The 11,704-nt window shown below is 44.7% G+C and overlaps 1 protein-coding gene across 1 annotated transcript; it reads right to left on the bottom strand.

The window, feature by feature from the left end:
• Positions 1 to 82: 82 nt before the first annotated feature.
• Positions 83 to 6,534, bottom strand: BRI3BP (BRI3 binding protein). Its single transcript, XM_059827588.1, has 3 exons — positions 6,346 to 6,534; positions 5,328 to 5,430; positions 83 to 4,668 (listed from the first exon to the last, which is right to left on the bottom strand). Exons 1-3 carry the CDS (start codon positions 6,532 to 6,534, stop codon positions 4,250 to 4,252), a joined length of 711 nt encoding a protein of 236 aa, XP_059683571.1. The 3' UTR covers positions 83 to 4,249.
• Positions 6,535 to 11,704: the final 5,170 nt, after the last annotated feature.

The following is an 11,704-nucleotide window of genomic DNA, read 5'->3' as shown; positions in this document are numbered from 1 at the left end:
CAGGCCGGGCCCCAGGCCGCCCCTCCCCGCCCGGGAGACGTCCGACACGGCCGAGTCTTAAACGCGATTCATTCCTCGGTGCAAAGTTTCAGTAAACATTTATTTTAAGCTTTGTCACAATACCATAGTCGATTTGTGAAATCGGTCTGCAAATATTGAACTACATAGTACATTGATCGGGTGGTCAGATAAGTAATAAATAAAGGCGTGTATAGCTCTGTAAAAAATAAGTCTGATATATTTGTAACTACTTAACAATATTATCCGTAGAACCTAGTATTTCCCTATGGATCATATGTCAAAAGTGTACATACATCATCTCTTCAGACCAAATTATTTTTTACATAAACACGATTGTACAAACTTAAACACTATAATCTTGAAATCTGATGTACAAAACAGGATGCGAATCACTAAGAGCAGTGCGGGTAACGAGTGCTACCGCAGCAAATACCATTTCTCATCAGAAGGAAAGAGATCGGTTTTTCAATGTGCTGTCATCACAGTTCGATGGAATTATCCAAAAGTTTAAAATACATGCGGATACAATAAAACCTTTTATTTTCCAACCCAGACAGAGAGAACTTATGGTCATTTACGTCATTAGCTGCCAAATACAGATCAGTACGTGAGGCAAATCACACCTAAAAACTTCTATACCGTCGAAGAGCTAAGATTGATACTGGTCTATTTCCCACGCTAACGATGCAACAAGTCTTTAAAAGCAAATCACGATTTGAAGGACGCACTATTAAGTACAGCACTGAATTACACCAGAGTTTATACATTGTACTCTGACACCCAATACCACTTTTAAAAGCGTTACATTCCGAATATGACAGATCAGTTATCTAGAGGCGAGGTGTGTACTTCCGAAGGAATTGCTACCCATGTTAGTTTTGCAAAAACATGAATGTATTGAAAATACAACCGTAGTTTCAAATATTAGGTCTTAAAGTACGAAGTGTAAAACACTGAAGACCCTACCAGAATTTCTGACGCTGGACAGCCGGAAGCCCATCGTAACCGGTTACGTCAGCCGGTTACACAGGGCGACGTTCTTTCACGGGGCTGCTGCACACGGGCAGGTCAACGAACAGGCGCCATTCCGGACGAGCAGCCTCTAAGGCGAGGACAGACGGGGCGCATCCCCGCACCCGGCTGCGCTCCAGGTAACCCGTGCCACCTCACAAGCAGCTGGCACCGGGGCAGATGCCGGGGGAAGCGGACTGCTGGAGGAGCACACAGACGCTGCTGCCCACCTTCCGCCCAACTGCCCAGCCGTCGGAGCGAGAGGCCGGGAGCTGCGCGACCAGGGGTTCAGCCCCATTTCTGCCACCCGCTCGGGCAAATTCCGAGTGTGGGTTTATCCGTGGGTGACCAGGCGGTACCTGCGCACCTCTGCGAGTTCATACGAGATGCTCCTGCCAGTGGTAACACAAAAGCAGCGCAACCGCTGTCACCGGAACGAGTTCTAAAGAACAGCAAAAACCTTGATGGATAAACTAGATGACGTGGTATGGAAAATATTTGTAAAAGGTATTTACAAAAGTTGAGAGAGATTAAATGCAATACCACATTCATGTCTCAAAAGCGCTTTCACTACAGTGCATGTTCAAAAATACAGAGCATTTTTAAAGTATATATATTGAAGATTAGATTGTGCTTTAAAAAAAAAAAAAATCATTACTTCTGATGAACGTGAGAACTGAGCGCCGGAAAAAATACTGATTAAAAATATCCAATTTTATATATACTGCTTTTCACATAACATTTTGCTATACATGGGATGCAAGTAAATATAAAAATACTTTTTTTTCAAGCAGCAGGGTGATCAAAATTAAGAGTATTAATATAGGAGGAATGATTAGAGTGAGACAGGGAAGAACTATAATCCAAATTAACTTTTATATAGTATTTTAAAAGAAATCTTTATCATAGACAACTCTTAATATATAAACGATTCAGTATTTTTACCTTCAACATTAAATATGGATTACACAAAATACAATCTATGCAAAACTGACTCATGCACACAGTCCTACTGAAGTCGATGGAGCCGCTTACATGAGCGAGGGTTGCAGGCTTTGGTCCTCAGGCCTCAAATTTAGCAAAAAGCGTGAAGACCTGACAAGCTGTGCTAATCAATTCCTAATTTCCAGGTCAGTGCCTTAGCACAGGCCTCTGTGCACAACAGCAGGGAAAGCTGAGTTTACAGGGAAGACTCTGTAATACTATGGAAAATGAGCTGTAAAAAGGAATATACTGTAATTTACATTCTCAGCTTTGCAAAGCAGACTGTTTGTTGCCATAGTGCTTATCTGTTCACGGGAAAGATTTTAAGTTATGAAAAGCAGTTACTTTGCAACTCTAAATGTGTATTTCTTGAAAAATGGGGCGCAGGGGATTTACAGATGACATAAAAAATTAAAATGGATTACAACAGTGCCAACTGCATATGAACTTCAACTGCATTGAACTCAAGCGATCACAGTTTGGAGCAAAGGCCATTAACACGGATTTTAAAATAATCCCTCATGTAAATGTCACATACAGACCAAAAGCAGTTAGGCAAGTAACACACATTTTAAGAAGAGTATTAAACTTCAGCATCAAGAGAAAAATAAATTCACCTCACAGTTACATTCAGTTAAGCGTCATATCCAACAAAAGCTCTACCCAACGAAAGAAAACGCTGAAGACCAGGCGCCAAGCGGTGCTCAGCGGCTGCCGGCCAGTCCCGCGAGAGCCAGTACTCGCAGGTGAAGCAACAGCATGCGCATCACCTACTCGTATTTCTTCCCCTTGCTTTTTAGCCAGTCCCTATCACAGACCCATTTTAGTTCCATTTTTTTCTTTACTTGGTCGTTCAGGTATCATGGCGTATGTAGTGCTTCAGCTGTGGTCCATTTTACCTCTCATGGTATTGATGCTGTGCTCATCACTATGGTTTAGGTGCTTCCCCTCCCTCCCCTATTTATATCCTCGAATGCTCTAGGTTACCAAGTTAAACCGCTTACTGGACTTTCTTCCCTGAGGTTACCTTTGTTCCAATGCATTTCAGCAAACCTTACAAAGCCAGTGGTCCTCAGCCAAGCTAGTTAATTCTAAGGTTACCAATACATGGAATCCTTCAAAATAAAATTGCTTCAAAGCTCCTACACCACTTTGAAATACAGCTGCTTAACACACCCTTCTCACAAGTTGACTCACTTTCCCCAAAACCCGATATAGTGAGGACACAGACTTCAAGCAAAAAGCGCCTATAAAACTATGAAAATTTTAGAAAATAATCCAGATCTTCCTGAAGATAATTTATTGCCGCTTATTGGTCCTGAGAAAGCTTTAAGCAACAATACGTTTGCAAGTGTTTTAACTGCTGCCTTTTTTGAGAAAGTACGTGGGTCCTGAGATTAAAAATCATGTTTTATTCTATGCACTTATGCTTGGAAAATGCTTTACTGTGAAGACCAAATACCAATTACAATTTGCCACGCTACATCTCCTCCCTTCGTGTCAATTTATTAAAACTGATTTCCTCCCAGTCACCGAATTAAAGTTCTCGAGATGAAATGCAATGAAATAATGCCACAGGTGCACTTCTCAATTCCTCATATTGGACTGGCATTTAAGGACTTCAAATCTATGGAATATTCCTTCTCCCTTATTCCCCACCTCCTGTTAAAAGCTATGGTGTGAATTTTTTGGCCTGGATACCAGAAAACTCCTCATCTGATACGCTATGAAAGGCAACTCCAAGGCAATGAAATAAGCCAACAATAAAACAAAAACATTTGCAACTTTGAAAAAAAAATGCGGACCCACAGCAGTTACTTCTCAATGGAAGTGTTTGGTAGCTTGAGATTTTTTTTTTCTTTTTAACTTTTTAAGTGTCAAATTTGCATATGTTTAGCTCAATTTCAGTATCTGAAAGACTACTCAATTTGCTTTTATAAAAACTTTACAAAAGATGTTTTTAAATGCTTGTAAAAGTAAGCGTTTATCTACTGAGAAAATTCTAGTACTGGATAAAACTCTCTGAATATACAGCTGAATTTTTTAAATGTTTTTTTTTCCCTACAAGTATAATGGCTGAGTGTATAATCTAGATAAATTAGTCTTACACATGATGAAAAGTTATAACTTTGCACACTTTTTACCACGTGATGTTTTGTTGCTTTGTAACTTCGAATGAGACAGTGCTTAGGAATTTTCTAGAGCTGGTGTACAGTGGTCTATAGGGGTTGGTTCATTGGTCACTGCCTCTGTCCAGGTTTTCAATCACCCGGGAAAGACGTATGTTCAGAAGTCTGATCTGGCTATCGAGGTGGTCCATCTTCTCCTCAAGGCTGCTGTTGCTGTTTCTTCTCCAGTAAAATCCAACTGGCCCTGTCATGAAGTAGACCGCTACAACAAAGCAGAGAGGCAGGACTGCGTGTTCTGGGTCACCTTCATACTTCTGGAGGATGTACACGCACGAGAGAGTGAAAAGGGCAACCCTCGCAATCCAGAAAAAGCGACCAAACAGCATGTGCAGCAGATAGAAGAAGAATCCAAGGAAGAGAGATAAAAACCAATAGGCAAGTAAAATGGCACCAATCAGCAGAAGAGCACGGGTCGGGTTGTTGGCAATTGCTGCTGGGCTGAAATAATGAGTCAAGTTGGAGGCTGAAAAACAAAGGAAAATTTACAGAGTATTAAAGAGTGCATGCCAAAGTGATAAGGGTAAAAATGCAAGCACAGCTTCAAAGGGTCATGCAGTGGGGTCACGACTGTGTTTTCTAAAATAAGGGGTAAAGCTAGCTCATCCATTTCTGGATGGACCTTTTTCAAATCACTGGCTCAGCTCCAATGATGCGACTGAATTAATTCCTTTAAAGTAGAGGTGCTAAAGGTTCTTTAAAGACAAACTACTGTAGGGCCTAAGGTGGAAGTTCATACTGAGGCTAAAGATCCTTGTCTGTAAAAGTTATATTCTAAAGGCTCTCAATTGCCCCTTTCCTTCTTCTAGTCCTCCTTTATTTCCCTGCACCGTTCCTGGCCGTGTGCATCCATTTAATGATGATATCAAGAAACCAACCTTAAGTTGTAATGCATTTATGGACATCCTGTAGATACATATACAGAAACGTAATGGCTGCTTTTAGTCCTCTTGTTTGAAGGTACTAATATAATAGCAAAATCAAAGCCATGTGAAGCGGATAGAGATACCACTGATGGATGTTTAATGCAGCATGATAAAATGTAATTATTTTCCCACTCGGCCTATGCTTGTAAATATTGATACAGGCTGATATAGTTCAAGAGTTGACAGTCATCACACTTACCATCAATTCCAAGAACATCTAACAAATCAGTCCATATTCTCCAGAATGTGTCCATTAATATATCCACCCCATTCACAAACCTCTCTGTCAACCTTGAGAAAAACTGAGAAATAAAATTGAAAATTAAAAAAAAAAAAATCCTCAATTCCTTAAACACACTTTGACACTTACTAGTCATGAGTAGAATTATAATTCATTAAACAAGAATTGCAGGCAATTTTGAAGTCCCCAAGGGCAAAAAATGTAACTCTGTAAATATTTTTGAACTCTGCAAATCATAAATTTACTTATTACAATTGCCCTTATTCTAGGTATTTTGGCATGTAAATGTGTATGTTGACAGGACTTAAAAATGCACTTTATTAGCTTTACCATTGTTCTGAAGTTTAAAAAAAACACTATTACTAGCAATGGACACTGGTAAAGCAAACCAGAGAATTAGTTTTATCGAGCAACTGAAGAAATTTCCCCAGCATCACACCCAAATGTCTCAAACGCATTTACAGGTCAGTTTAACAGTATTATTTCTTGCTAGGGGCTGAGGGAAGAACGAACAGAGGAATGTATAGGTCCGTCTGCCTGCATGCCTTATTTCCTGCAAGTTCCTATGTGGCCCCGCAAACACAGGATGCTCTGCTGATGCAGACAGACCGTATTTCAGTTGGAGGGCTCCTCACCGACCGCGGTCCTCCCTGGCCGCCTCCCCCACCTAACATAACCTTTATTTAAAGATTTCTTTTATTAATATTTTTTACGGTTTGCTCCACGTCAAGCCTCGCCTCCCGTTCTTCTCCCCAAAGCAACGCTCCATCCGTTCCCTCGCCTCACCCGCAGCCGGGCTCGCACAGGAGACGAGGCCGCCGCGCGTCCTGCGCCGAGCACCGCGCCGGGCGGAGGCGGCCAACCGCGGGGCTCTGCCTCACAGAACCGCCCGGTCACCCCCGGGAGAACGGCGCGGGCAGAGGGCGCGAAGGGAAAGGAAGCGAAGGGTGGGGGGGGGAAGGAACCGGCGCCTCACCTTCTGCAGGGCCCGCACGTTGTCCTCGCCGAAGAGGCCGCTGACGCCCTGGTAGAGGCCGCTGGCGGCGCGGCGGAGTGTGTTTTGCTTCTCTGCGCCGCGGCTCCGCGCTGCCCAAGCGCCGGGTCCCGCCGTGCCGCCCAGCAGCAGGGCGAGGAGCAGCAGCGCCGGCAGCCGCCCCGCCGCCATGGCCGCCCGCGCTGCGCCCCGCACCAGCCAGCGCCGCGATTGTAGCGCCGCCTAGAGACCGCGCCGTGAACTCCGCCGCCGTCCGGGGGGGCGGTGCGGGGGGGGGGGGGGGGGGGGGGGCGCGGTGCACTCTGCGGGTGAACCGCCCCCCCCCCGTAATAGCTTTATTGAAATCACGAAATAATTTAATTTAGGTTGAAATGGGGCAGCCGAAGGTCTTGTGCAGCCTCCCTGAGCCAAAAAGGTCTATTCCAGTCTATTGCTGTGTCCTGGACACCTCCAAGGATGGAGGTCCCCAGCACCTCTCCAGCAACCTGCCCAGATTTAGCTTGTCCCGGTCTACAGAATCATAGAACCACCGAATAGTTTGGGGTGGAAGGGACCTCTAAAGGTCATCCAGTCCAACCCCCTCCCATGAGCAGGGACACCTTCAACTGGATCAGGTTGCTCAGAGCCCCGTCTAACCTGGCCTTGAATGTTTCCAGGGATGGGGCCATCTACCACCTCTCTGGGCAACCTGTGCCGGTGTTTCACCACCCTCATTGTTAAAAAAAAAAAAAAAAAAAAAAATTACCTTCAGTCTAAATCTACTTTCTTTTTAGTTTAAAACCATTACCCCTTGTCCTATTGCAACAGGCCGAGCTAGAAAGTTTGTCCCCATCTTTCTTATAAGCCCCTTTTAAATATTGAAAGGCCGCAATAAGGTCTCGCCAGAGCCTTCTCTTCTCCAGGCTGAACAATTCCAACTCTCTCAGCCTTTCCTCAGGAGAGGTGTTCCATCCCTCTGATCATTTTGGTGGCCTCCTCTGAACCTGCTCCAACAGGTCCATGTCCTTCCCGTACTAACCAGTCCTAATATTTAACCTCTTCCAGTATTTGACTTGTCACAGTAGTTAGCCTGTTCCAGGCTAAATTTTAAAATCAATTATCCACCTGGCAATTTTTTTTTTCCTCCTATCTAATCAGGATTTCCCACGTCTCAGTTGAGGGCCGTTGACTCTCCCGCTGTCAGTGTGCACCTTTGAGAAGGTTCTGCCTCCATTTTCCCTGTAGCCTCCCCTCAGGTAGGTGTAGCAGAGATAAGGTCTTGCCTTTGCCCTCTCCAGGCAGTCTCAGGCACCCTGTGCTCCAGCCCCCCGCCCTGCTCAGTGGCCTCCGTTGGACTGGCTTCAGTATCAACACCCCTCTTGCAGCGTGGAGCCCAAACCTGGCATGCTACTCCAGACGTGGTCTCCGAAGTGCCAAACTGAGGGGAAGGCTCACATCCCTCGGCCTGCTGGCTACGCTCTTACTAACGCGGCCCAGGATGCTGTCGGTCTGCTTTGCTGCAAAGGCGCGTTGCGACCCGCGATCAGTTTTCTTGGCCCCCAGACCCTCTCCCGAGGAGCTTTTAAATTATTCAGCTATCTATTTGGGCTCTGGAGACTCATCACAAGCTTTACAGAGCGTACAGCGAGCTGCTTTTCCTGCGTGGGTATCCCTCTCTGAGGTGATTCCCCGGTGCAATCCCCAAATGACAAAGGGATTATAGAAGTCTAACATCAAAAAATGACATCTTTTCAGTACACTACAACTTGAGATCAAGGGATTCTGAAGGACTCTCATGTCCTTTACCCTTGAGAAACTCTGACTCAGATGTATATGCCGAAATTCGGCACGCTTAATGGTGCGACTCCCTCTTCCGTCAGGTTTTATGCTGATCTTTCCTGACTAACCAGGCCAACAAAATACCAGTTGGGAAGTAAAAATTAGACAATGTTATCAGCTCCTTCTGGGTAGTGAAACCCAACCAGGATGTTAACAGAGTGAAGTAAGAATCCCCAGGAGATAGAGAAGCACTTTATTGCCTTCAGAGCACATTCTGATTCATCGTTAATTGACAGGAGCCTGAGTTAAACAAGATTTAACACAACGATGGCAACATAAAACCAGATCCATAGGTTTGTAGAGTAGATTCTGCACCGACTGACAACGTGAGCTGGGGCAGAAAATGTTTGCTAAATTGCCCAACAGCAACTTCAAGGCACGGGGGATCCCGACACTCTCCCCTGAGGTTCTGATTGTGCTTGGGAAGGTGTAGGTGGCCCATGACCATGTCTGCGCACCATTCAGTTAGGATCTCTGCTCTGAAAATTACAGGGCAGAGCTCTGCTGTTCCTGCCCCTTCCTGGGGAGTTCCCTCAGAGTTGGGGTGCAGCTGGTAGCTCTTCCAGTCACTGGAATAACTTCAGGTATCTCTTTCCGATTTTGTACCCTGTGTCCTTGATGCTTAAACCTCGTGGCTGAGCCTAAGGCTGGTTGCTGAGTAGGCGAGTAGACATCTAGAATACGGACATCTTTGTTATGGCCTTTTCCCCAGTTTTAGTCTAGCCAAAACACTTATTTTCACATTTAGCAGAATGGCCTAGACCTTTTAGCATTTATTTATATTTGGCCCTGAAAGGGTTGGGCCCAGATCCAGGAAGGTACTTAGGATCTTACTTGATTTCACTGGGATACAGATTCTTTATATATTTATAAATGGTGCTTTCACTCTTTTTTAAGGTGGCCCTGAAATTGCTGATATGTTAATACCTGTGTATATTCTGAAATCTCTATCTCATACTCTTCCAGAATGGGTTGGTAACTGATGACAGGGATTCTTGAGGTCCTTATGAGCCTTCTGCCCTCAGTGTCACACTGTGTTGAGACTCCCAGCGCATGGTAAAGTGGCCACTTCTGGGGCATTTCTTGCACGTAAGGAACCTTGCGGTACAAAACCATGACTGTAATGTAATTGACTGTCAGGAGTGTTGTTTCTGGTGCCAGTTACAATCCTTCGATTTGTTTCCAGTTGGCATCGCCTTCTCTGGGTCGCCTTGTGCTGTTTCTGGTCCGATGTGTCTTGTTTCTGCAAATTTGGGGACGTTCCTATTTCTCTGCGTGAGTTTCCATCATGGGATCCCCCTCAAAATCACTTCTGCAAAGTGCTTGTTGTTTTACAGAAGCTCAGAGGCCTATTTTAGTGGCTGCCTTTGGAAGCCTGCGCTCAGGTTTGTCCTTCATGTGAGGTCAGGATAATTTGGGAATCTTCCCTGGTATTTAATTGATTTCCTGACCTGTCTCAATGAGTCTATTTCAGGTACGTTCATCTCTCCAAATCCACAGCTCTTATGAAATTATGCAGCATTTCACCCTTCTCGTTTAAATAAATGAAATCGTGTCTGCTCAAAGAATACATTGCATCATGGCATGAAATATTGATCTCAACCACAATGAACTTTTTAATTAGGACAACTGTGAGGTTTCTAGAAAGATCCTCTGATGAGGGTCTTAATGTACAGAAGAAGCATGAGTGTACTTCTCTGTTTCCTGATCTGAATTAGAAACTGCGTAAGATGTCTTACTCAGACATAGGGATTTAACAACAATCTGAACAGTATTTAGACTAAATTGGGGTCTTCTAGATGTCAAAGTTTTAGCAGATCATAGGATTCTCTCTGTTTAAATCATTTTTATGCTGAAAAAAATGGCATAGCCTGTAAGAACGCCAACTGGTGTTACTGCGGACCAGTCCTTAACTGCACCGACCCTTATTTTTCTGTCTTCATCTCATAGCTTCAACTTGTCAGAGCTGATCGCTTTTTGACCTCTTGTCATTTTAGGCTTTTTCTCTTCATGTTTTGCTGCTAGCTCCGTGAGGCTTTTCTTGCAGTGTGTCACTGCTTCTTTTCTTCTTTTTCTCTTTTTCTTTTTCTCTTTCTCTTTTCCTTTTCCTTTTCTTTCTTCTTCCCTTTTTGCAAATGCTTTTGATTTTGATTCTGGTTACTTGTTCTCCTGACACCGTGTAAAAGGTTGCAGAGGTCATGGATGTCAAATGAGCCAGAAGTTTCTTATTCTTATACAGACTCATTAACCAGCCGGTGGCCACTCTGAATATAGGATTTTTTTAAAACTTTCCAAAATCTTTAGATTTCCTAATCCAGGTGTTGGATCAATGGATCATGGTCAGGCCTCAGCACACTGCACAGATTGCCATGAGGTATTATTACGAAACTTTTATCTCACAGGTCCACGCATTTCATCACTCGTTTTAATTTCACAGCCTGACTGCCGATTAGTTACCTCACAGACCACAAACGAGGTAGTGCCATCATCATCATTATTACTGTTAATCGGTTCTGAAGCATCTTTTGAAGGGCCCCTAATCTAATCTGAAGCAGAAAACATGACTTCATTTTTAACCTATTATTACTATTCGTAGGTATAAAGCAAAGCTTAAAAAGGTTTGAAAATGGTCAATTCCAGTTCATCTTATTCAGGCTATTTTCCTACAGCTATCCTAATCTAGCCTCCATACTATTTTTAATAGTCACTGCAGTCCTCTTAATTCCCATTTTCTAGTTAAAGGCTTGTTTAAGTATCCTTCTTTTTCTTCCCATTTTTCCAAAGTCACTTTTGAAAGAAGAAAAAACTGGCTTGGATAAGGCAAAACTGGAACGAGGGCAAGGAACATGCAGGCATAACCCACTCTAAGTAAGGATGCAATAGTAAAACTGTTGTTAATAAATGAGAAGCTCTGTCAGGCTTTCCTAAAAGCCCAAGTTTTATCGCCAAATTCCCAGCGCGCCCCTTCCTCCTTGAACAGTAAGTGGGTCAGTCCGTTTTAAACTACGCCTTTTTCAGCTCAGTGAGAGGATTTTTTGGGTCCCTTCTCAGGTGATTTGGCTGAGCATTTTCTTTTTTAGATGCACAGGTTGCTCTGGGTGGAGGAAAGCTGCTGTTTTTCTGCTGCTTTTTTATCTTAAAACGGGTAATACCGGCACCGCGGAGGTGCCACGCCGGGCTCGCCTCAGCGCTGAGGGGAATCACGGAGGGACCCCACCCCCTCCCGCCGAGCAGGATGAGCGCTCCCCCCCGATTGGGCACACCTCCTTGTGATCCGGCCGCTCATTGGTCGACGGAGAAGAAGGCTTGAGAAAACTCTGCGCCAATTGGTTCTTCGTGGTGTCAGCTCTTCCGCCGTCAGCCCAGCCGTGAGGAGAGCGGGCTCTGGGCTGATGTGGGGCCAGGCGCGTGGCAGCCAATCAGACGCTCCGGCGTCTCGGCCGCCGTGCGCTGCGCGGGATCCGTCCGCAGCGCGGGTCTGCCCGGTCCCGCGCCGCCTGAGGGGCGGTGGCGGCGGGCGGCG

This window comes from Gavia stellata, chromosome 21 (genome assembly GCF_030936135.1).
Source record: "Gavia stellata isolate bGavSte3 chromosome 21, bGavSte3.hap2, whole genome shotgun sequence".
NCBI classification, from domain to species: domain Eukaryota; kingdom Metazoa; phylum Chordata; class Aves; order Gaviiformes; family Gaviidae; genus Gavia; species Gavia stellata.
The sequence above is the reverse complement of the archived record's forward strand: the minus strand, read 5'-3'. Positions and strand labels throughout refer to the sequence as shown.

What these genes read in the sequence shown, in the direction of transcription:
- BRI3BP (XM_059827588.1), bottom strand. Translation starts at nt 6,534, where the DNA reads ATGGCGGCGGGGCGGCTGCCGGCGCTGCTGCTCCTCGCCCTGCTGCTG. An exon ending in ACGTGCGGGCCCTGCAGAAG is followed by an intron (nt 5,431 to 6,345) that starts GTGAGGCGCCGG and finishes TTTATTTCTCAG; the next exon opens with TTTTTCTCAAGGTTGACAGA. An exon ending in AGATGTTCTTGGAATTGATG is followed by an intron (nt 4,669 to 5,327) that starts GTAAGTGTGATG and finishes TTTGTTTTTCAG; the next exon opens with CCTCCAACTTGACTCATTAT.